The sequence below is a fragment of the Pristiophorus japonicus genome, chromosome 8 (genome assembly GCF_044704955.1).
Source record: "Pristiophorus japonicus isolate sPriJap1 chromosome 8, sPriJap1.hap1, whole genome shotgun sequence".
Classification (NCBI taxonomy): domain Eukaryota; kingdom Metazoa; phylum Chordata; class Chondrichthyes; family Pristiophoridae; genus Pristiophorus; species Pristiophorus japonicus.
The window spans coordinates 109,070,138-109,095,715 of NC_091984.1; the positions used below are offsets into that span (position 1 = coordinate 109,070,138).

The following is a 25,578-nucleotide window of genomic DNA, read 5'->3' on the forward strand; positions in this document are numbered from 1 at the left end:
GAACTTGCTCAGTACGTGGGCACATGTATCTTTCTCCAACGACAATGCCTTGATGTCATTCCAATCGTATTTGATTTTTCAAGCCAGTTCCTGCCGAACAGTCTTGGGCCATTGCCTGGGACAATCCATAGCGGTAACTCATGAACCGCACCATCATACGACACTTTAATTGTGGCACTGCCAATCACCGTTATGAGTTCTTTGGCGTACGTGCGCAACTTGGCATTGACTGGACTCAGCCTGGGCCTCAGAGCCTTAGTATCTCACAGCTTGTCGAATGCCCTCTGGCTCATTTTCGATTGACTCACCCCCATGTCCAGTTCCATCGATACCGGCACCCCATTAAATTTCATGTTCATTATTATCAGTTTGCTCTTAGTTACAGTCCATACACTTCCTCATCTGGTATCTCGGATTGCGTATTCGCATCCGCACTAGTCTGACCATCATCCTCCATGTGGTGTGTCGCAACACGCTTGCTCATCTGCGGACATTTGCGCTGGAGATGCCCCACTCTCAGATAGCCTTTGCAACTATATTGCTTATATCGACACTGCTGGTGCCTGTTATTTCCCCCACAATGCCAACACGGAAAAATTGGATACATTCCCGCTGGCGGACTTTGGGCAGCCACAGGTTTCACGTACGCAGTCGGGTAGGCCTTGCCACGTGCTGCTCTGCTGAATGCCGAATCAATCATAGTGACAGTACTTGCCGAGTTTCGAGTTTTCACTGTTACCTGCTTTAGACTTCTGTCTGTCGTCATGCATGACTGAGTGATCGTGATAGCCCTGTTCAAGGCCATGTCTCCACTGCCAGTAGTTTACGCAGGATCACCTCGTGGTTGATGCCGATTACAAGGAAGTCCCGCAGCATGTCTGCCAACACAGCCCCGAACTTACACGGTCCCGCTAGACGTCTCAGGTCGGCAACGAATTCTGCTGCATTCTGGCCCTCTGAGCGAACTCGCGTTTAAAATCTGTATCTTGAGATGATGATGCCTTCGTCTGACTTAAGGTGGTCCTGTACCAGTGTACACAATTCTTCATATGTCTTCTCTGTTGGACTCACAGGCAGGAGTAGATTCTTTATCAGGCCATAAATATTTGGACCGCAAACCATGAAGAACACCGCCTGGCGCCGATCTGCGTTGCTGACTTGCTCCATTTTGTTGGCCACGAAGAACTGGCTCAAATGGCTCACAAAGTCTGCCCAATCTTCTCCTTCCACAAATCGTTCCAACAATCCAATTTTTGCATGCAAAGGTTCTTGTTGCCTCGTCGCCACATGTTGTGTATGCAATAACTGTTAGACTGAGTATTGTTTAACTCCAAGAGGTTTAACCTTGGCTCTGCTTTATTAAGGCCCAAAGTGACTAATATACAAATAGCTGGCCTTTTATACTTGGGCTGCGCATACGTGCGTGCAGCCCAATGGCCTCCAACAGTGACGCCATCTAGTGGCTAGTGATCCCAAAAGTACATACATGACACTCTCCTAATAGTTAAAAGTGTGGGTGGAATCGCCTCCACACTCTAAACAATTAAATTAACTCTGGGTCACTTTAAAAGCTGACCAGATCCATGAGACACTGCCAGGCACTTTTTAAATTCAGTTTGACATTGCACTGAAGTTACAGTCCATGCAGGTTGAACTCAGGCAATGTAATGCCCTCTGGAAGAGGCAATCTCACACTACTTCTCCTCACAGCCAGATCAGGATCTAGAGAATTTAACCTGAATAGGCTCCCATGCAGCGCCATGGAACATTTTACTATATTTACCACAGCACAGGATGGAGCTAGAGAGAATCAGGCAGCATTTAAGAAGGATGCACTCCAGCCTATAGAATATACAGGTCGACAGGTCAGCTGAAGGCCTCAGTGAGTGGATGTGTATAGGAAGAGTATGATTAGAAATGAGGGAATGAAAGCGCTCTACCACCGACTGCTCGAGACCTGCAGCCACGGCCATCTGCCTGCACTGAACTATTTGTGGCTGAAAAAAGGTGATGACAGCACTCAACTTTTATGGCACAGGGTCATTTCAGGCAGCCGTGGGGGAATCTCTGCAATATCAGGCATTATGGGCATACATTCATGAGATGACTGATGCACTTTACAGGAGAGTCGGAGAGTTCATCACCGTTGGTATCACAGCAAGGCAGTAGTGTGATAAGGCCAATAGGATTGCAGACTTTCCTACAATGCGAGGTACAATAGATAGCGTTGATGCTTTGTGAGCTCTGACGCAAGTCTGCACAGCCTAGATTGGTTGGGAAGGGCTCTGTAGTACGTTCAGCATGTGCTTCATACATAATTGCAGCCTGCTGTGATCACAAACTCGTCATCGAAAGGACATTGTTGGCAAATTCCTTTGAAGGCACACGTGCATGAAGGAGAGCAAGCTGATATTCAGAGAACTCCGCAGATGCAAGGGACATTGGAGCACATCTCACGTTTACCTTCGACATCTTCATCTTCCAGTTAATATAATCCTTCAACCCACTAACCATCCTAGAAAATGACCAGACATCAGCCTTCTTTGTCCCTATATGACCATGCCAATAATCACAGATTGAGTGTCAGCACCAAATTAGTGCACCCTTTCCTGTATGACTCTAAATTGTGTGAATAACAAAGTATGACATAAGTGCACATTCTATTTTAATACAGCAAAGTCCAATGTGGACACTAGCCATTCTGCTCCTCATAGGGTGTGCGCATTTCAGGCTGGGGTTGCTCCATCTGGTGCCCTGCCATCTATGGGCACTCTGCACCATTCTCTCCTGCAACAACACTGAGCCTTTGGGCTGCATTTTTGCCGACTTTGCGACCGGGTTTTTGCCGTGATTTGATGCTCCGCGGTGAAAACCTGGTCGGCAGGATCCTCGGGCACCTCCTTGCAGCAGCGCTTCCACATACTGCATTGTGAAAGGTTAGTTGATCTTCTTACAGGGTGAAGAGTGTGCCGGCACCCAGGGTTCCCAAGGGAAAAAAGAGAGAGTGCCAGTGTGTTTCCTTGCCTCTGCTGCTTGGGTCATTGAACTTTTTGTGGCACTCGTCAGCAGTTCTGGTGGTGAGGGAGTTGTGCCTCCACAACGCTGAAGTGCAAAGGAGCCAAATGAAGCGGCAGCCAGAAGAAGGTAAGTGCAAGAGGCTGAAGCAAACGACGAGACCCATCACAAGGGGAGAACTGCCTGCTGAACCAACTACTGAGCCTGGGGCAGTCATCAGCAGGACCTACACTTTTCAACAGTCTTTTCTCACATAACAATCATCCCCTGCGCCCAAACTCCACGGGGCCGAAATTCACCGACACCCGAAACAGGTCGCACCTACCGCTTTTGTTGTGTGGACGAGGTGGCCTCTTGTGCGAAATTCAACTCTTTGTCATTTTTTTTTAGAGCGGACCGGAAGCCGGTCATAAGGAAGTGGGACGGAGAGCAGAAGATCGATCACAAGAGGGGCGGACCTGCAGGCCGGACGGAGTCACCACCGCTGTCAGTCATCAGCGTAGCGCTGATGATGTCATAATGCTTCTGCATCGCCCTGTCTCTCCCCTTCACTTAAAGGGGAGAGCCGATGCAAGCGCTGCGATTATTTTAGCTTGATTCACTGGGCCACCTGTGAAGGTTTCGGCCGGGCCAGCGGCTTGGCACTCAAGAGGGGGTGGCCAGGCTGCCTGTTGGCGGCCCAGTCGAATCCAGGAGCATATTCGGCCGGCCGACCTGGCAGTCAGCCGACAAAAAAAAAATCAAAGGTAGCCATAGCAGTGCACCCTTCCCTTGAATGGCCACCGCACCGCCATGTCGCACACGCTTCCAACACAGTGCACCGACAGAAAAAACTGTCGGGGGTACTATGCGGCAGGACGAAGATTTTTTTCCCCTGAATTTAGCTTGAGGTGCGGGAGATCAGCGGTACGCGCTTTGATGGCGCACTTAGGAGGGATCGTCAGCAGTGGGGTGGAAGTGGGGACCACCAGAAAAAGCACCGAGAAGAATTTCGCGAGTGGCGGTCATTCGACTCTGTCGCTTGGCCGCTGCTTTCCGGCGGTAAGAGGCATTTTCGGGAGGCTGAATTTCGGCTCACATGTCACATAAATCTTTTCCTCTGTTGGGCCCAATTGTACTTCAACATCCATGAATATAACCTCATTTCTTCCCAGCAACCTAAATCAGCCTCACACCAAAAGATTTTTAATATCGGTCAATGCAACTTTTATTATCCCTTGATACCCTTACCTAACAAAAATCTATCAATTTCAGTCTTGGAAGCTCCAATTGTCCCCGAATCCACAACCTTTTGGGGAAGGAACTCTTGATTTCCATTACACTTTGTGAACTAAAGTGCTTCCTGATTTTCCTCCTAAATGGCATAACTCTAATTTTAAGATGATGTCACCTCCTTCTTGATTCTCCCACCAGAGAAAACATTTTCTCATTATCTACTCTATCGAACCTCTGGACCAATTAGAAATCTCAATCAGATCAGCCCCTATCTTCCATACTCAAGGGAACACAAGCCAATTTCTCTTTACATAAAGTGTGTGGTGTTTGCTTTCTATTTCTTAATCTTTTGCTGTTTCTAGGTTTTGCCCTGCTGGATGGAGGAATTGAGGTGGATGGCTGTTGGTTACCAGTGCTTGCATCTAGGGATGGAGCTAGCCCATTTCCTCCTTCTGTTGGGCCAAATTATGGCCCTGCAAGTGATACGGCTAGTGATAAAGTGGCTGCCCTATCCTGTAAATTGGCGACCCTACTGTAATGACAGGAGTGGGATGGTAGGAATTTTACAATGTGGGAGTGAGCGGAGAGACATCTCCATCTTACGGACTAACTCCTGCCAAACCCCTGATACTGGGCACTTGCTCAGCATCATCATAAATTTGTTTGGGAGCTAGTTAAAGCCCTGCATTCTAGCTGTCTCATTATGATTCCCCAACGTAGTGGGGCTGAAATTCAGGCCCGCCCAAAACCTGGCACACTTCCCGTCTTTGAAGTGTTTTCACTGCCGCGTTGGATGAGGTTGCCTCTTTTGCGAAATTCAGCTCTTTGCTGTTTTTTTTGAAGCGGACCAGAAGTCGGTCTTGATAGGGGCAGTGAGCAGCCGATCGGCAACAAGAGGGACGGAAGTGGAGGCGGGCGGAGTCTCCGCTGCTGTCAATCATCAGCAGAGCGGTGATGATATCATGGCGCGCATGCGTCACTACGTCTCTCCCCTTCACTTAAAGAGGAGAGCCGCTGCAAGCTCTGCGAACATCTTAGTTCGGTCCACTGGGTCACCAGAGAGGATTTCGGCTGGGCTAGGGCTTGGAACCAAAGAGGGGGTGCCAGGCTGCCTATTGGCAGCCCGGCTGAACCCGGGGGCATATTTGGCTGGCTGATTTGGAAGTTGGCCGGCAAAAAAAAACACGGCAGCCGCGGTAGTCTGCACTCGCCTTTAATGGCCGCCACACAGCCAAGTCCCACACACAGACAACAAGGTGTACCAACAGAAAAAGCTGTTGGGGGCACTGCTCGGCGGATCGTGGGTTTTTGAAGCTGAATTTGGCTGGAGATGCGAGAGATCGATGGTGCGCCTTTTGATGACGCACTTGGGACCAGTCGGCAGCAGCGGGGCAGGAGTGGGAACGGCCGGAAAATCCACCAAGGTGAATTTCGCTAGAGGCAGCCATTCAATCGGAAATCGGCAGCTACTGGACTCCGCCACTTGGCCGCTGCTTTCTGGCGGTAAGAGGCCTTTTTGTGAGGCTGAATTTTGGTCCCCGTGAGTCTAGACAACTTCTGTCTTACCTTGAAGAACGCTGGAACCGTCTGGAATCTGGAGAAATATTTCTGTCTGTTCTGGCATTGTTTGGTGAACTGGGATCACTTTCACGACTGCTATTCCCCGAGCTGTTCCCTTCATCATCAAATTCTTTCCCAGCCATTATACGTTGGATCACTTCTTCTGAAATCTATTGAAAAAACACATTTTACTTCAGACTGCACACATTGCAATAAACTGCAATATAAACAGTTTACACTGATGTATGTAGTGTCACTGGAGATGGGCATACAGCATTTGTTGGTTCAAAACCAACACTACAATTGTGTTGAACGTTATAACACACATACTGACAGATTCAATATTTGTTCAAATAATAGAAAAGCAAATGATTTGGAATTGTTTGAGTTCCTCCCCTAATCCCTTCCCCTCTTCTGCTATAGTTGCCGACTCATAGGAACATAGAAATCTCATGTTGAGGTATAGCCCGCAGAACCTGAATATCCCCCTTGTACTTTGCCCAAATCACATGAGTGACCAAGGGCTGATCACTTTATCATTGGAGGCATCACCGCATTGTTCTTCCAGATGTTCACACAAATACACTTTCCAGCAGAATCACTTGGGAGTGATTGGGAGCTGGAGCTATGATGGATTTCTCTCCTCCCTAGTCAGTGCATTCAGGCCAACTGCAGGAGTGAAATCTGGGACTCTCCCAGTCTGCATATGCACACTGAGCCATCAGGAACTTCTCCCATTATAATTCAACAGATGCTGCACACAATACAGTGCTGAAAAAATGCCTCAGGCCGTGTTCATCCCTGGTGTTATGTATTTGGATAAAAAGATGAAAAAAATTACTCTGAATTGTTCATTAAAAAAACATTATTCTTCGTTCCTAGTAATATATTTTGAGAACAATAAAATAAGATTTTTTAATTGTTCATAAAGAATATGTTTTGATTTAGTTACACATATTTCACAGAGAAAATATTCATCCAGTGTGTTAAAATGATCAAAATTATTTTCCACTTTGGAGAATATTATTAATTGAAACCAGTTTTTTTATTCTTCATATCTTCACATAACAATAAGCTTAGCAACAAATAAGAGATTTATCATTTTTCTGTGTGTCATGATAATGTTCAACAGTCAGAATTAGATCTTACTAACTGTACAGACTTATATTTTATTCAGTAGGGTTAAGCATGCCACAGAAGAATATACTTTCACAAATGTGTTTGGTTAAAAATGAAGAACCAAAACTTTTATTAAAAAAATAATTCAACCAGAAACTGTCAAAAAAAATTATTGAGGAGAAAGAAGTCAAACCTGGCGGTATAACTCACATGCCATAAAATCATGGGGGCGAAATTGGGTGCCTTTGCACCTCCGGTTAACTCCCCCGGGGGACGCTATCCGGGCGTAAATGGATTTGCAACATGGCATGGCGATGACATCAACTCCCGCCATATTCGCGCGAGTTTAGCGGCGGCGCTACGGCCGGAGATCGTGACATCATCACTGTGCGCACTGCTCCATTAGCATCTCTGACACTGAAATTGACTTCCGCCCCTTGAGTAGCGCCGGTCAAAATGAAACAACAGCCATAGGAGGTGTGCATCGGGCGGCCGGCCGCTTCGGGGGCAGATTAAAGGCGAGGTGGCCGAGGTAAGTAAAAAAAAACGTATCTTTCTTGTTCCAGTTTTTTCTGTGGATTCCTACCCACGAGTGCTGGGCTGATTGCGCGGAACCCCGACTGCCGTGGTGGTCCAGGCAGGTACTTTTTACATGGCAGAGCCTGAAGCGATGGCCCTTCCCTTTAAGGGAGGAAAGCAGCCTTTGAATGCAGCAGTGCTCCATGGTCCAGTGTGCAGCGCTGCTGAAGTCTCCGCTCCACCTGCTGCCGATTGCACTCCAAGAAGTTGTTGGAGCACAAATGGCAAATGTTTAAAAAGTTTGAAATAGTTCAGTGTCCAGGACAAGGAAGGGTGTCAGACCCTAATCAGCTTAATGGCAGCCTACTGAAGGTAGGCCCAAAGAATTGACCTGTTGGGAATCCAGGCAATTATTTTATTTTCAGTAGCAACGCCAGGAACATTTCCTCATAAAGAGGTAGATTGTTATGTTTTTGGACTTTACCCGGATAATTTTCCAATACTCATCACTGAGGACTACTCCCGTAAGTGAGTCCTTACTCCAAATCAGCTGCAGATTGCCATTATATGCCTGATATTTGGTAATGTACCGAGTCCAGGGGTGAACAGAAATCTCCATCACTGGATTTAGCTGACTGCACATGTCACGAATGCTCTCATGATCTCCTAGACTTCAGAGCAAGGTGGAATAAACACCCTATCAAAACATGACTCCAGCTGTACCAACAGGTTTATGAAAAAATTAGAGACAAGCAAATAAGCATTGCAGCAGTTTACCAAATATTTCTATTCCTTCTTTATTACTGGAAATAATAAACAAAGGTGATGCTTTGCTAATACTCCTGCCTTTCTCTTGGTAGCATTAGATGAACTGGTGGACTGGATATACACTTCCTGAGATGTGCACCAGCACAGGAACATTCAACTCCAGCGGGAGTGTAAAACAGACGATATTGGATCGGCTGCCCTCTGAAATGCAATGGAAAATCGGGCAGGGTGCATAATGGCCGGACGAAACAATCTCACCCATTTTATGCCCCTGTCAAAATTGAATGCTCCGCCTCGGCATCCTTTGAAGTTCAACCAACAACCAAAGTAAATCCAAATTATGGGGGAGAAATTGGGCTATTTGCACCTCCCGTTAGCACCCCCTGGGGGAGCTAATGGGGCGCAAATGGGTTTGTGACCAGGCGTGGCGCTGTTAGCGACTCCCGCCATATTTGACGGGAGTTTAGCAGCAGCGCTACAGCATTGAGCCCTGATCCCCTGCGCCAGGAGATTGGGACATCATCACCGTGCGCATTGCTCCATTAACGCCCCAGACCCAAAATTGGGTTTTGCCCCCTGTAGCTGCGCCAGGCGACAACAGCGGGGCGAAAATTAAAGGGGATGTAACCGACTGCAACGAAAAACCTCACCTTTTTGTTGCTGCTCCTGATGTGGTTTCTTCGCGGGGTCAGGACAGCGATCGCTCAGCCTGGCACTCTGCTTGAGAGCTGGGTTGATCGTGCGGCCCCCCCGCTCCCCGGTGGTCCAGGTAGATGCCTTCTTCTTTTACAGAGTGTGCCGTATGGGCCCTTCCCTTTAATTGGCCAAGCACTGCTGAGGCGTGCACCCTGTTACCGCCCCAGGAAGGAAGTAGAGTGCTTGATTTAGTGCTGCACTTCCTTCCGGGGGCAGTAACCCAAATTTATAGAGAGGGGTGAGACTTCTGCGCCTGGCGCAATGTCTCGCGCCTCCTGAGTGTTACCACCCCCAAACGGAGCAGTACCCAATTTCTATCTTTCAAAATCAAATCAAATTGCTAATTATACATATAATTACATCACCCACCTCTGCTCCAACCTTAGTCCATCTGCCACTGTCACCTCTGATTATTCCATTGCTCTCTTGGCCGGCCTCTCATCCTCCGCCCTCCATAAAATCCAGCTCATCCAAAACTCTGCTGCCTATTTTCTATCCTGCGGCAAGTCCTGCTTACCCATCGCTGACCTACATTGATACCCAATCTTCCATGCCTCAAGTTTAAAATGATCACCCTTGTATTTAAACCCTTTCATGGCCTCACTTCTCCCTATCTCTGTAACCTCCTCCACCCCTAAAAATGATCCCAACTCGCGATTCCTCTGAATCTGATCCCTTGTGCATCTACCCCTCCCTCTGCCCGTCATTGATGGACAGGCCTTCAGCCCCCCAGGCCCCATACTCTGGAACTCCTAAAATCTCTCCACTTCCATCTCTTCATTTAAGATCCTCCATAAAACCCAACTCTTTGACCAAGCTTCCTAATGGCTCCTTTTTTGGCAAAGCATCCATTTTTTCATCATGCCTCTATGAAGTGCCACTATTCTATATCAATGAAAGTTGCTGTATAATTAAAGATACAGGTAGAGAATTTCCCTAACTTAAAAGAAAAGAAGGACTTAGATTTATACAGTGCCTCTCATGAGCATCGGACGTCTCAAAGCAGTTTACAGCCAATGAAGTATTTTTGGAGTGTAGTCACTGTTGTAATGTAGGAAACACGGCAGCCAATTTGCACACCAGCAAGCTCCCACAAACAGTAATGTGAAAATGACCAGATAATCTGTTTTTGTTATGTTGATTGAGGGAGTGTAAAACAGGAGATATCGGATCGGCTGCCCGCTGAAATGCAGTGGATAATCTGGCAGTGTATATAACTTAGTGCCACCTGTTACCACGGTGTAATGTGGAGAAAGCAGCGGCGGACGCTCTTCTTCCAGCTGGTGGCAGGTCCCTCAGTGCCCTCCATTTTCATCATCCCGGTCACACTGCCTGAAAATAAAAATGGTGCTGTGGTGACATCACTCGCCGTGTAACGCCAACTTAACATCACCATGGCAAACTTCGACTCTAGCGCTGAGCTCAACGATGTGACCTAAACACAGCAGGGAAACCCAGTGTGCAAGTAGACAGACAGAGGCACTGTCATCAACTCTTAAAGGGACACACACAACTTTCAGATAAGTTTGGATTTAAGCTTTAGGATCACGTTTTTTTTATTTTATTGAAGTATTGGCTTGTTGCAATAGATGTTAAATGTTTTTTAAGTGTGTAGGGAGTGCTGCTGGATGCTTGTAAGGCCTAGGATGATAAAGGAAGGCCTCTGAAAAGATAAAAAATGCTGCAAATACTCAGCAGGTTAGGCAACATCTGTGGAGAGAGAAACAGAGTTCACGTCTCAGGTTGTGATGCTGCCTGACCTGCTGACTATTTCCAGCATTTTATGCTGTCAATTCAGATTTACAGCTTCCGATCGCAAAGGGAAGAGGAAGAAGCAGAAGAGGAGGAAGCAGATGAAAGGATGCATCCCAGACAGCCCCTTTGTGGCCAGGATATCTGGGATGGAATCATCCGCCTGTGGTCACACTGCAAATTTTTTTTTGAAAGGCAATAAGGGCTGAAAAATGCATTTTTTCCACTTGATTTTAATTTTCTATTAGTTCTAAATGCATTGCCCCTTTAATTCCCTTTTAATTGCCCACAATTCATTGCAAACTCCACAGTCTCACTGCCAGAGGCTGTAAGAAACTGCAACGCCACTCCAAGATGGGAACTTCGGGTCAGATACCACCACGAACACAACAGGACTGTGTTACATGGTAAGTTAGCGCTGCACTACAAATCTCCAGTCCCCAGCACAAATTCTTGCCCGGTAGTGCTGCGGCCATTTTTAGCGGTCGTGAATCCGAGGCCGCAGTGACATCAGCAGGTTTCTGTATAAAGCTATCTTTCCACCCACAGTTACTGTCTGCGGTTTCAGGCACTGCCACCGGAGTGTGAATAGCATTAGAGGGAGCATCGTGCAGCGGCCCAGCCCTGCCCGGAAATCGCCGCTGTCCCGGCCTGCAAAACCATCAGCAGGCCGGGGCCATCAGGGGGAGCAGTGTGCGGCGGCACACCACTGCAGGAGGGTGCTGATTGCAGTGCGGGCAGGCACAGCAGGAGGGGCGAAGGAGCGGCAAGAGTTTGTGGAAGGAAGTGACCGGGGCCCAGGAGAGGCGTGAGTCTGGGGCCCAGAAGAGGCGAGGGCCCAGAGGCAGCACGAGCCAGCCCACACTGCTATATGTGTGCGCGCTCCGTCCGTGCAGCAGAGCTGGTCTCCAGTCATTTTGGTTAATCCTTGCCACTGGACCAAGACCAAGCTCTGTCAAGCCGGTGTGGTGGCTGGTGTGCAACGGTAACCACACGTTAAAAAAATCCAAGCACAGGTATCTTCCAACCTCCAAGATGTAGTTTGGGATCTGAAATATTAGGTCCTTCATTGAAACACCTGTGAACTCATTCCTTTTTGGCGCAGAAGCAAGTCATCCTCGCTTCAAGGGATTGCCTATGATGATGATGAGTATCCATTGACTAGATGTAAAATGTACACATGGAGTTGGCAATAACACATACTCCACCTACACAGCCGAATTATCCGGTTAACTTGATCATGCTCTGGACCTTTTTAAAAACACCCTTTGCACAGTCTCCTTTAGCAAAGGTGTGCTATCACGGGACGCCGTATATTCATCAATCTTTACCGACGAGACACAAGTGCCCACATGAAACATTTAACGGATGTGAATTTTTTAGTCCTTTAAGAATCAGCTTTGGCCAAGAGCAGCGAGACATGCTGAAAAGTCTGCTTTCGGACAGCTGCACCTGATCAATACTCAAAAAAATCCATAATACTTGCTTACTCATCATGAGCAGATTGATGGGAAAAAACTATTTTATCAAAGGACAGCACTGCTCTTCAATACTCAATTGTTCAGTAAAGAAAATGTGAATTCTTAGCAGAAAGATATTTCTGATCATTAGCAATGGAACCTTTAATTTAACATTAATAAAGCCAAGATCAAGAGGTCAGTTATGATGATTTGGTATTACAGTCTGATCGATACACTGGGGAAAAGCAAAGAAATTCCAAGAGGTTATTCAATGTGATGCTGGAATTGCCCATATTGTTCCGGACACTATAACCTGGACTCCAGCTCAATCAAAACAGGCAAAATCTGTTACAATGTGAGCCAAGCACCAACTGCAAACACTAATCCAGGTTTCTACAATATAGTGTCACAAGACTTAACCATTTCAACATTTTTACACAATATGTGAATAGTTCAGAATCACAATGCAAAAAAATAATTTTGTAAAGTATTTTAATTGGTCACATGTAAGAAAGATTTGTTCTGTGTCCATGCCTTTACTACCTCTAGACTTGACTATTCTAATGCTCTCCTGGCCGGCTTCCCATTTTCCTCCCTCCATAAACTTGAACTCATCAAAACTCTGCTGCCCGTATCCTAAATCGCACCAAATCCCATTTACCCGTCACCCCTGTGCTTGCTGACCTACACTGACTCCCAGTCCGGCAATGCCTCAATTTTAAAATTCTCACCCTTGTTTTCAAATCCCTCCATGGCCTCGATATCTCTGTAACTTCCTACTACCCTCCGAGATATCTGCCCCCTCCAATTCTTGAGCATCCCCGATTTTAATTGCTCCAGCTTTGGCGGCCGTGCCTTCAGTTACCAAGGCTCTAAAGCTCTGGAATTCCCTTCCTGTACCTCCTCGTAAAAAAAAACCACAGAGGCGATTTTAAGCCTTCATGCCCAGCAGAAACTGAGCAGCTGGGCAGTTAAAATTGCCCAGGTTATTTACCCGTCGGAAAGCTGCCAGCAATTCACTGTTCTGAATTTTAACCTGCTGTACTGAGCAGGCAGCAGAGACACTAGTACAAAGCTAATAGGGTCCTTCTTTACACTTGCATGTTGAATCTCAATGACATCATAGGGACCTGACTGCCATTTTAACAGGTGCCCTGAGGAGAGACGCGCTGTCGCTTTCCCGCCAGATGGAAGCAGTGCGAAGAGGACCTGGGGTCAGAAAAGACCCAAACAGGTAAGCGTTTTTACTTTCCTTGTAGGGCCAAGAGGAGCACTCCACCACGCACTCTGACCCCCCCGCCCCCCCACCGCTGCGTACGTGTTGTGTCCAGCAGGGCTCACCGGATAGTGATTTGGAGTGGGAACCCTGGCCATAAATTATCTCCTTGGCACAAAGGGTTATAAGAGCAATGTGTAGTGCCTCTGCCTCTACCACCTGGTGAGATCGCTACCTCAGGATACACTGGGGATTAAACTGGGGCCTTCTCATCCATGTGGCTCAGCTATTCACTGGGGAAACTGACTGGACCAGTGTGGTAGTGGGGGGCGGGGGGGTGAGGGGCAGTGCTGGAAAATTAAGGTTTGAAAACATGAAGAAGGCTTGCTGTTTTTTTGTGTCAGACTTTACCAAGGGGAACTCTGACCTGTATGCCAACTGGTCAAATGTAGAAACTACCAATAATGTTTAATGATGATCCTAAAGAGGTCCAAGAGCTAAAATGGCTCATTTGTTTAGTGGGGTGGGGAAAAAACATTTGCACAGGAACCAAGAGCTCCTATAAACTTAACAATAAAGATTGGCCCGACTGCAAAGAATGTATGTCTAGTTGGCACAGCAACTTGTTTCATAAATTATTTATCCAAATGAAGTTTCAATCATTCATTCTAAAATCCAACAACATCTAACCTGGCTTTGCAACCAAACACTATACTGCAAAGCTGAATTAATTAATAACTTAGAGTCAATATATCTGTAATAAAGATGGGTGTTTGCTTTACTGTGTGCAATTACAGATCAATAAATGTACGTCATCCACGACTCCACCGGTCATTTTTTAACCAGAATATATCGGCTCTTGGGTAAATGTTTCCAAAGCGACAGCTCTACTAGAAACACAATGATCCCTGGCATTATCAATAAAAGTTGGGATGATTGCTAGGCTAACAGGGCTTCATTCGGGAAGACTCAGTTAAGTGGAACACAACAGTCAAATAGCAGTGGGGCCATTTTCTTCCTCAAGCACATTACTTACAGGTTATGGGCTTAGTAACCATTCTAACCTTGCAAGTTGACATAATAGTCAGTACTGATTTTGATTAAATCTTATATACAGCTTTCATTGTAAACATAAACTACATTTTTTGCTGCAGGATATTCCATCAAATTTTGTTTGAATTTCTACTTGGGCGTCACTAGCAAGGCTACATTTACTGCCCGTTCTTCCTTGTCTTGAGAAGATGGTGGTGGTGAGCCATCTCCTTGAAGCCCTGCAGTCCTTGTGTGATGGTATGAAGTAGGGAATACCAAGATATTGACCCAGCAACAAAGAAGCAACGGCAAAAATTTCAAGGTCAGGATGGTGTGTGAATTGGAGATGATGGTGTTCCCATGAAATTGCTGCTTATGCCCGTCCTGATGGAAGAGGTCATAGGGCTGCGAGTTGCTACTGAAATAAGTTTGGTGAGTTGCTGCAGGACATCATGTAGATAGTGCAGACTGCATGTTTGGTGTCTAATTTTTAGATATTTTTCTACATTGGCATTAATATCCCACAGACCAACAATAGTCGATTTTTAAATTAGTTTTGTCAAGTCATATGTTGATACTGTCCAGAAATAGTGCTTTCCTTCGGCACCTGCTTGGATCTGGTGCAGAGGGAATGCAGGACATTCTGAGGGGGGAGGATGAACAACCAGAGGTCATGATCCATATCGGCACCAATGATATAGGTACAAAGAGGGATGAGGTCCTTCAGGTAGATTTTAGGGAGCTAGGAAAGAGATTAAAAAGCAGGACCTCAAAGGTCGTTATCTCCGGATTACTCCTGGGCTAGTGAGTATAGAAATAGGAGGATAGAGCATGTGAATGCATGGCTGGAGAGATAGTGTAGGAGGGAGGGCTTTAGATTCCTGAGGCATTGGGACCTGTCCTGGGGGAGGTGGAACCTGTACAAGCCGGACAGGTTGCATCTAAACAGAGCTGGGACCAATATCCCCATTGGGAGTGTTTGCTCGTGCTGTTGGGGAGGGTTTAAACTAATTTGGCAGGGGTTGGGCAGCAGGATGTACCATTAGAAGGGAGCAACAAAGTGCACAAAAGATTGGGAGAGGCAAATAGCACTAAAGCAAGAAATAGTAAGGTATTAGGTGGGGTCAGTTTAAGATAGAATACAAGAAGGTCTAAGTGAGGTTTATTGTGCATGTGTGTGGGATAGCAATAGTGTAAAGGGCAGAGGGGGGAAGAATTTCTAAAGTATGTTCAGAAGAACTTTCTTGATTGGTACCTTTCCGGCCCAATGCGAAAGGAAGCATTGCTTGATCTGGTTCTGGGGAATGAGGTGTGGCAAGTGGAGCAAGTGTCAGTCGGGGAATATTTAGGGAACAGTGATCATAATATCATAAGGTTTAGATTAGCTATGGAAAAGGACAAGGAGCAATCTAGAGTAAAAATACTTCATTGGAAGAGGGCCAATTTCAGTAGGTTGAGAATGGATCTGGCCCGGGTAAATTGGCATCAAAGATTAGCAGGCAAAACTGTAATTGAACAATGGGCTGCCTTAAAGAAATGATTTGGGTACAGTCGAGGTACATTCCCACGAGGGGGAAAGGTAGGGCAACCAAAGTCAAAGCCCCCTGGATGATGATAGAGTGTAAGATGAAGTAGAAAAAGAGCGCATATGACAGATGTCAGGTTGAAAATACAAGTGAGAATCAGGCTGAATATAGAATGTTCAGAGGGGAAGTGAAAAAGGAAATGAGAGGGGCAAAGAGAGAGTATGAGAATAGACTAGCAGCTAACATAAAAAGAAATTCAAAAGTCTTCTGTAGGCATATAAATAGTAAATGGGTAGTAAAAGGAGGGGTGGGCCGTTTACCGACCAAAATGAAGACCTATGCATGGAGGCAGAGGGCATAGCTGAGGTAATAAATGAGTACTTTGCAGCTGTCTTCACCAAGGAAGATGATGCTGCCAAAGTCATAGTGAAAGAGGAGGTAGTTGTGATACTGGATGGGCTAAAAATTGATAAAGACAAGGTACTAGAAAGGCTGGCTTTAGTTAAAATAAATAAGTCACCAAGGCCAGATGGGATGCATCCTAGGATGCTGAGGGAAGTAAAGCTGGACATTGCGGAGGTACTGTCCATAATCCTCCAATCCTCCTTAGATATGGGGCCAGAGGACTGGAGAATTGCAAATCTTGTTCATAAAACCAGCAACTACAGGCCAGTCAGTTTAACCTCAGTAGTTGGGAAGCTTGTAGAAATGATAATCCGGAACAAAGTTATCAGTCACTTGGACTAGTGTGGATTAATTAAGGAAAGCTAGCACAGATTTGTCAAAGGCAAATCGTGTTTAACTAATGTGATTGAGTTCTTTGATGAGTTAACATAGAGGGTCAATGAGGGCAATGTGGCTAATGGACTTCCAAAAGGCATTTGTTAATTGGCTTGCCAGCAAAGTTGAAGTCCATGGAATAAAAGGGACAGTGGCAGCATGGATATAAAATTGGCGAAGTAACAGGAAACAGAGAATAGTGGTGAACGGTTGTTTTTCGGACTGGGGGAAGGTACACAGTGGTGTTCTCCAGGGATCGATATTAGAACCACTGCTTTTCTTGATATATATTAATGACTTGGACTTAGATGTACAGGATACAATTTCAAAATCTGCAGATGACACAAAACTTGGAAGTATAGTGAACAGTGAGGGGGATAGTGATAGACTTCAAGAGAACATAGAAAGGCTGGTGGAATGGGTGGACACATGGCAGATAAAATTTAAGGCAGAAAAGTGCGGTGATACATTTTGGTAGGAAGAACGAGGAGAATCAATATAAACTAAAAGGTACAATTCTAAAGAGAGTGCAGGAACAGAGAGACCTGGGGGTACATGTGCACAAATCATTGAAGGTTGCAGGGCAGATTCGGAAAGCGGTTAAAAAAGCACACAGGATCCTGGGCTTCAGCAAGGAAGTTATGATGAATCTTTATAAAACACTGGTTCGGTATCAACTGGAGTATTGTGTCCAATTCTGGGAACCGCACTTTAGGAAGGATGTGACGGCCTTAGAGAGGGTGCAGAAAAGATTTACAAGAATGGTTCCAGGGATGAGGGACTTTAGTTATGCGGACAGACTGGAGAAGCTGGGGTTCCTTAGAGCAGCGAAGGTTGAGAGGAGATCTGATAGAGGTGTTCAAAATCATGAGGGGTCAAGACAGAGTAAGTAGATAGAGAGAAACTTTTCCCACTGGCATAAGTGTCGAGAACCAGAGGACACAGGTTTAAGGTGATTGGCAGAAGATCCAAATGTGACATGAGGAAAAACTATTTTATGCAGTGAGTGGGTAAGAGCTGAAAGGGGGTGGAGGCAGATTCAATCATGGCTTTCAAATGGGAATTGGATAAGTACTTTAAGGAAAATTATTTACAGCTGGGGAAAGGGCGGGAGAGGGGAACGAGTTGAAGTGCTCTTGCAGAGAGTCGGCACAGGCTCGACGGGCCGAATGGTTTCCTTCTGTCCTGTAACCATATGATTCTATGACCTGTTTCCATGTGAAAACATTCCCCAGTGTCCTTTTGTTTTACAGCTTATTTTTTTCCCTACTCCTGCAAGGAACGCTGGAATGGAATCAACATTGTTACTGGTAATGATACAGGGAAATTCTTTTATTTCATTAGAAAGTTGCCACGCATAAAAAATCTCCACAGTTTTCAAGAAAACCTTCAAATACTTTCAGATTTTCTACATTGCACTTGACCAGCATGGTGTGTCCTGGGTGTGTTGATATTGGAGTATTTAGTATTTAGCTTATCACCTCTTTCTCTGTACGCAATAGTTGATAGTAAAAATATCAAGTTTTTTTAACCAACTGGAAATTTATTTGACATGACAGTCAAAATGAGAAAAGACTGCATTTGCCAAATTCTGATGTGTTTGAACATCGGAACAGGAGTAGGCCATTTAGCCCTTTCAGCCTGTTCTACCATTCATTTACATCATGGCTGATCTGTGACCTAGCTCCATATATCTGCCATTGCCCCATATGCCTTAATACCTATGTTAACAAAAATCTATCAGTCTCAGATTTAAAATTAACAATTGACCCAGCATCAATTGGTTTGGTTTGATTTGGAGCTTTTCTCAGTTTGGCTGGGTTCTGGCTTTAAAATGCCAGACTAAGCCCAACTGTGTATTTATGAAGTGTCAAACACAAAATCTGCTTGGCATCCATGCGGAAAGAAAACGCCACATGTGACTGAAAGTTCCACTTGAAAATTGAGCAGGCAAAATGCTGAAAGCTTGAAAAGTCCAAATGAAGTACGAGAGATAAAGAAAACAGTGGCGACACAAGTGAGAAAATTGAATATCTTTTGCTTCAATAAATAAAAGACCTTTACAGGTAAAATAAATATCATCTTCTGCTGGAAATCTACAATCAGTGTCGATGAGGAAATATTCATTGCTGTCGCAGAGTTGAGCTAATTGCCCACCAACTGCCCGGCAATTATGGATGACAATGCTCTTGTTAGTGACAGCAGGCACAGGAGCCTGTTTCACTGTGGAAGGAACCACCATTTATGTTCTTTTGCAGGTTAAGCCGCGTTAATGGTAAAAATAAATCAAAGTTTGCATCCAGTCAGGGTGGTTCAGCAATAGCTAAAATGCTTTAAGGAGTGTATTTTTTTAATTTAACATTTTAGACAGGCAGTAATATAATTTGACATCTTGAATAAATACTGTACAATTTACTGCAATACATTTTAATTAATGAAAAGAAAAAATATAATATCAATTTGCATGTGTGTGTGTGAGTGAGAGAAAGAGAGCGGGTCATTTTGGAACTATTTATTCTCATAGTGCCCATAATTATTCTGAAAATACATCCAATTGGAGATAATTCTGTAAAAATATAACCTTGGATGAAATGCAAGTCAGAACGTTAACAGTATTGGAGGCGGGCACTTTGCCTTCGGTGTACTGATTGGAACACTCGGCCCACATGATCCCAGGTACGCTTCTGCACACCCTGCATCCCGGGATCCGTGGGCCATTACGCTGCCCTCATGTACGCAGCATCAGAGAGCAAGTTCACGAAGGAGGGTCCCCAGCAGGTAAGTTCGGATTCGATTTGGATGCCGGCAGTGTACTTCATCGGTACGCCGCTGACCGCAAAATCTGCCCCATGATCTGCTATACCACATTACGGTGTTCTCCATTAGAACAATATCTGAAACAGTTACATATTGAGGAAGAAACATATCAACATGTTACTGTGCATTGTTAAATTATATAACATACAATGTTATATAACATACAATGAGGGGGGGAATTTGTGCTTGCCAGCAGAATTGCTGGTGTCACTGGCAACTCGAGTTAACAGGCGCAGAAAATGGCCGCAGCGCTACCATTGAAAAATTAGCTCTGGGGTTGGCAATGTTGAGCGCACGCTAACTTACCGTGCAACACCCTCCTGGTGGTTTTAATGGAGGCCTCCGATCCGAAGTTCCCGTCCACAGACGGCGTTGCTGCTTCTTACAGCCTCTGGGAGCGAGGCCGTGGAACTCGCAAGGCATTGTGGGCAATTAAAAGGGCAATGAATTAAAAGCTAAGAAAAATTAAAATCAGGTGAAAAAATTTATTTTTCAGCCCTTACTGCCTTTCAAAAAAAAATGAAACATCAAAAATAATTCCTAAATGGCAGTCCTCAGCTCTTAGGGTTGAATTGTTGTCCACACCTAAAAAAAATGGTATGAAGGTACTGACACAAATGGCTTAGCAAGCAAGGGAAGGGACACCCAGGGTCTTGCATGCAGCACTCCAGTTTTGTGCAGGGGGTCAACATTGGAAGAGAGGTCCTCTACTCACAGGGGACAGGGGGCCCTCCAGAAAAAAACAATGTGGGACCATATCACTGAGGCCATCACTGCCAGCAGTGTCGGCCCCACCACCTGGCTCCAGTAACCAAAGAAGCTTCATCACCTCAGACCACTGGTCAAGGTCAGTGAATGATCTTCAAAAGCCGTCTTCTACCAGCTGCACCATTAGCCTCACACACTGATCAATGTGTGACTATTCCCCCAATCACTCACCGACCAACAAACTGTATCAACCACGAGACACACCTCCCATTCCTACCTTCTCCTCACCCCCTTGGAGGAGACGGTACAGGCCATTCTTGTCAGGGGCAAGGCTCAGCCCTTGTCCAGCAGCGGGGCTGAAAGGATACAAGATGCTGGTATCCTCACTTATTATCCTCCTTCTCACATACACCTCTTGGGTTTCCCACCCTCCCCTTACCACTGTTGTGCCTTCCTCTTTTCACACACCCAAGCATTGCCATCTACCCAGCCAGTTGGTGGACAAGAAGAGGGAGAGAAGAGTGAAGAAGAACAAGAAGAAGAAGGTTGATTTGACACTCCCAGCCATCAGCTCCTCAAGGTCAACCAGCAAGGCTATTTGCAGTGTCCCCCCTAAAAGTCAGCAGCTTTCCACCAGCAATGCTGCAGCCATTGCGTGACATCAGTACAATAGGCAAGACAGTCACTAAGGGAATGCATAAAAGTGATGAGTTGATTTCTAGATGTCATATTGGATGGATAGATGGATAAAGTTAGATTGTAAAAGTTGCTTCGTGGTGGCTTTTGCTTTAGCATTGTGGCCAAGAGGATGCTGTTACAGAGGGAAGGTAATGTGTGGGACTAATGTTGAAAGGGGATTTGGGATTGTGGTCACTGGGACCACAGGTGGATGATTCGATCCCAGATATCCCGGCCACAAAGGGTCTGTCTGGAATGTATCCTTCCTTCTGCTTCCTCCTCTTCTACTTCTTCTTCTTTTGTTTCTTCTTTTTCCTTCTGTGAGCAGATGCTGTAAATCTGAAATGACAGCATAAAATACTGGAAATACTCAGCTGGTCAGGCAGCATCTCGACCTGAGACGTGAACTCTGTTTCTCTCTCCATGGATGTTGTTTGAGTATTTGCAGCATTTTCTGTCTTCTCGGAAGCCTTCCTTTACCATCCGAAGCCTTGTACGTGTCCATCAGCACTCCGTACACACTTTAAAAAAATGTAACATCTATTGCAGCAAGCCACTACTTTAATAATTTTTTTAAAAAAAAACAGTCCAAAAGCTTAAATCCAAACTTACCTGAAAGATATATGTGTCCCTTTAAGAGGTGCTGACATCGCTACTCACAGCATGCTTGCATACCAGGTTTACCTGTCGTACTTCGGACTCAGCGCTGAATTCTGCACTAGGATCGAAGTTCGGAGTCGTGACGATAAGTCGGCATAGCACACCAATTTACGCCACCATTTTATTTTCCAGAGTGCTGCCAGTTACCGGCAGTGCAAAGGGTGGGAGGAAAATGGCGGTCACCGCAGGACCTGCCACTAGCTGGCAAAAGAGCGGTGACTGCCATTTTTGCGCCTTTTTATAGTGCTACAGAGTGGTGGTAAGTAGATGCATTGTTTTTACACTATTTACAGACTCACAAAATGTTGACTGGCTAGTTTGGGGGTTCCCATTCTCAGTGGAACCATTGCAAAGTTAGCCCCAGAGACACTGAAAATTCTTTAAGACCCAAGAAAGCTCCGAATGGCAACAGCCGAGAGCAGAGTGGAGGAAAGCTGTCTGTTTCGTAACAGTTTGCTGTTTACACTGACTAGGTAGAAAACCTGCTTTGTCAACCATCTCCAGTCTAACTATATATTATGATGCAATGTGACCATGGAGCGTATGGGTCTTCCCAGACTGCACTTTGGCATGGGCATCATTATAGCTGGATTAATCTAGTGCACACCCTTCTTCAAAGGACATTGGGAGAGTAATGAGGCTCTCTACGGGCCAACGTCCTGCTATCATTGCCGACTTTCAACTTTTATATTGTAAATTCACTATGGAAGCTCTGGTAACATGTGAAGGAACTTTCCTGCCACTTGGTAGCTTGGCTAATTTGCGATTCCAGAGAAAATAGCCTTGGAATTGCAATGTGTGTTTCTGCTCTCGCAAGCTCATTTGAACAATTTTACTATGTTCGCTGTGTATTTTGGCAATTGCGCAGCAAATATTATAAAAGAATAGAAAGAAAGGACTTGTATTTATGAAGTGCCTTCAATGACCTTACGACTCCCCAAGGAGCTTTACAGCCAATGAAGCACTTTTGAAGTGTAATCACTGATGTAATGTGAGGAAACGCAGTGGCCAATTTGCACACAGCAACCTCCCCAGATAATCTGTTTTCGTGATGCTTGTTGACTTAACTATTGGGCAGGTCAACAGAAAAACTTCCCGCTCTTTTTGGAAATAATGTCGACAGTCATGTTAATTATAGAAGGCCAGTGCCCTTTATATATCATTGGATCTGTTGATTTCCCAGTCTGCACCACCTATGATGTATGGGCAGGCTGAGGAAACAGCGGTGACAACACTGACATGCACAAAAATGTTATCTGGGCCCCAATTGCATCATAGGACCATCACTTCAATATATTTATTAGGCTCCTGCCTGTTTCTGGCAGAAGTGTTGGCTGCCTAAATCGAGGCACCCTCACAAACTGTGGTGGATGGCGATTTTCCCCTCCATCAATTTTCATCCCGCTACCGCTCTGCTCAGGCCAAGACACTGTGGGACAGGCAGACAAAAATCGGGTCCTGCACCTCATATTAACCCAGCTATGGGAATGCACTTCCTCCCTGCGTGGAGATCCCAAGCTAAGGCCAATTGTTCTTTTCAGCACCTGGGGGCTTCCTGCGACCCTTATTTCATGGTATTTAAGAATCCCCATTGCCACCCATTTAAGGCTAAACATACATTTCCGACAATCCTGATCTGTGGGGATAAATCTCCGTCTTCGTCGCCCTGGGTGACAGTCTATCGAAGCTTTCATTCTACTGATTTCAACGGAATGAAAATCAGGCAGGTTTGACAAGGGGCGGGCCAACCACTCCCACAGATTACTGCCAAGGCAGGGAAGAGGAACATTTACCTCATGGAGTTTTTTGCTCATTTCTTTGACATTTATGGTTCGTGCATGTGTTCAGCCACCTTTGTCGATTTTACAGAACACTGGACTTCAACTGCATTGAGGTAAAACATGGGCGATTTCAAGTTATTGATGCCAGGAAGCAGTAAGACCACCCCACCACACCCCCTCCCCCCCTCCCCCCCCCCCCCCACCTTGCGTTACAACAGGATCCATAGTCGTCATAGAACAATCCGTTTCGCACCTTTAATGGCGCCACATTGTTAGCCATTCATTAACATAGGTAAATGTGCCTCAATCCCGCTTACTGAGGCAGCAGATTTAAAGAATCCCAACTGTCACTTTGATGTCTTCCCTTATCACTGGCAGAAAGATAAGGTGCTGTGTATCAGAATGTCCACGTTGCCTTCATTTGGATGGCGAGCAAATGACCACTTACCATCATAAAACCATTCAAAGTGTCCAATGGCCATAATTTGTGATGATGTCCCCCCACCCCCACATTGTCAGTGCTCTCTTTTCCTTACAGACATTGTCCTGCTCGGGTAAATATCAAAACGTCTAATGTGCTCTGAAACGTTGCTGAATCAATTTACTCTCTGACCCTTGCTGTAGTGGGCTCTGTATTAAAGTCACATAATAGCAGTACAGAAGACACCTTTTGAGTGCTAGTTTCATCCGAACATATAAAGCAGCTTCCTATTTTTCAATCAATAGTCTTTGTTACTTTACCTTGAGTAAAGACCAGCTGCAGCATTCAGATAGGCCCTTTGTCAGATTTTGTATTAGAAAATGAGATTTTTCTCTTTAGCTGCACATTCTTGTGCAATTGCACCAACTCTTACTGATTTCGGCTCTCTCTATTATATAAAATAGTTACCACAGAAAGCAGAGACTGACTTCAGTTAAAGCATCTGACTGCAGTGGGGCTGAAAGGAGCTTCTGTTACTGGCCCGGCTTTAAGTGCATGTTAAATATGGAAGCTGTATGGATAAGAGGAAAAACAACAATATCTAAGCTAGGTTATCTACTTTTCTAGGGTCTTTTTCAAATCATAGGCATCTTTTACACATTGTAGAAACTTAGCAAATTTGATTGAATTTGAGGAAATCATATTCTAAGGTGGTCCAATTTGTTTTTTCTTTTGTCCTGACATGTTGCTAGGTGAAGTGACATGTGACTTCATATAAAGCCCCACAGCCTGTGTGACCCTGTGTGATAACATCAGTTTATTTTAGCCATCCGACTGATAACCAATACAGTTCCACGAATAACATGCTTTCAGGATTGTCTCATATGCAACCTAGGTGGGCAAAATGGATTCACGTGATGGGCTTTGATATTACCAAAACTGGACAAGGGAGTGCTTTGCTTTGGCTTTATGGGGAGTACATTTTCAAGGTATATTTGACATGATGTCGGGCACTGGAAATTATGCAGGTGCAATAAGGCTAGCTGATCATTAAACTCCCAAGGAACACAATGTATCGAAGATACTTTGATGGGCTCAACAACACAACATGGAATTTGCAGATGTCTTTTGCAAATGATTACAAACAGCAAAATATAATTTCACTGATGGAGACCGGGAAAGTAAACCCCTTATTTTTGAAGGCTGTTCCTCTATTGCCGAACCATGGAGAAAGGCTGCACCTTAGATGCATTATAATAAATGGCCAGAGGACTTGATCTGGCCAAGTGTGATGCAGTAGATGTGGAAACTAAGCAACAAGCTGCTATCAACCAGATAAACATCGAGCACAAACTGTAGCAATGCAATGTGAAATCACAGTCAAACCAGTTCAACAGTATGTGTTATCACTGTAGTGCAAATTGCCCCAGACCGGTGACTGTCCAAAAGAACACCAAGTATGCAGATACCGGTGCTGTTAGTCATCCAACCATAAACCAATACAAATATATACATTGAAATATTTGGCTGTCCCAAGCACATATCCATAAAAGTACTGACATAATAACAGCACCATACAAGTTATTAAACAGAATCTATTTTCTTATATTCCTCACCAATCACATCCTCTACTCCCTTTTAACTACACTTCCTTCTGCCTCTGCCAGTGGAAATAAAAACTCAACCCCATGTCACTAACAACTGCACTTGCAAACTCTTATCTCCGAGCCTTTAGCCCTCTATTCACTATGATACTTCATGATCCCTCAGGGAATCCGATCTCTGACCCCGGAGGGCGGGTGGGAGGGTCCGATCCCTGACCCTGGAAGGCGGGTGGGGGGCGGGGGGTGTTCCG

The 25,578-nt window shown here is 45.2% G+C and overlaps 1 protein-coding gene across 1 annotated transcript in view; it reads right to left on the minus strand.

Annotated features, from left to right (window-relative positions):
* LOC139269154 (nuclear receptor subfamily 6 group A member 1-like) overlaps window positions 1–25,578 on the minus strand; it is a 371,389-nt gene that overhangs the window by 130,676 nt on the left and 215,135 nt on the right. Inside the window, exon 5 of the mRNA XM_070888255.1 lies at window positions 5,797–5,960. Coding sequence (XP_070744356.1) covers window positions 5,797–5,960 — 164 coding nt within the window. The remainder of the gene's footprint in view (window positions 1–5,796; window positions 5,961–25,578) is intronic.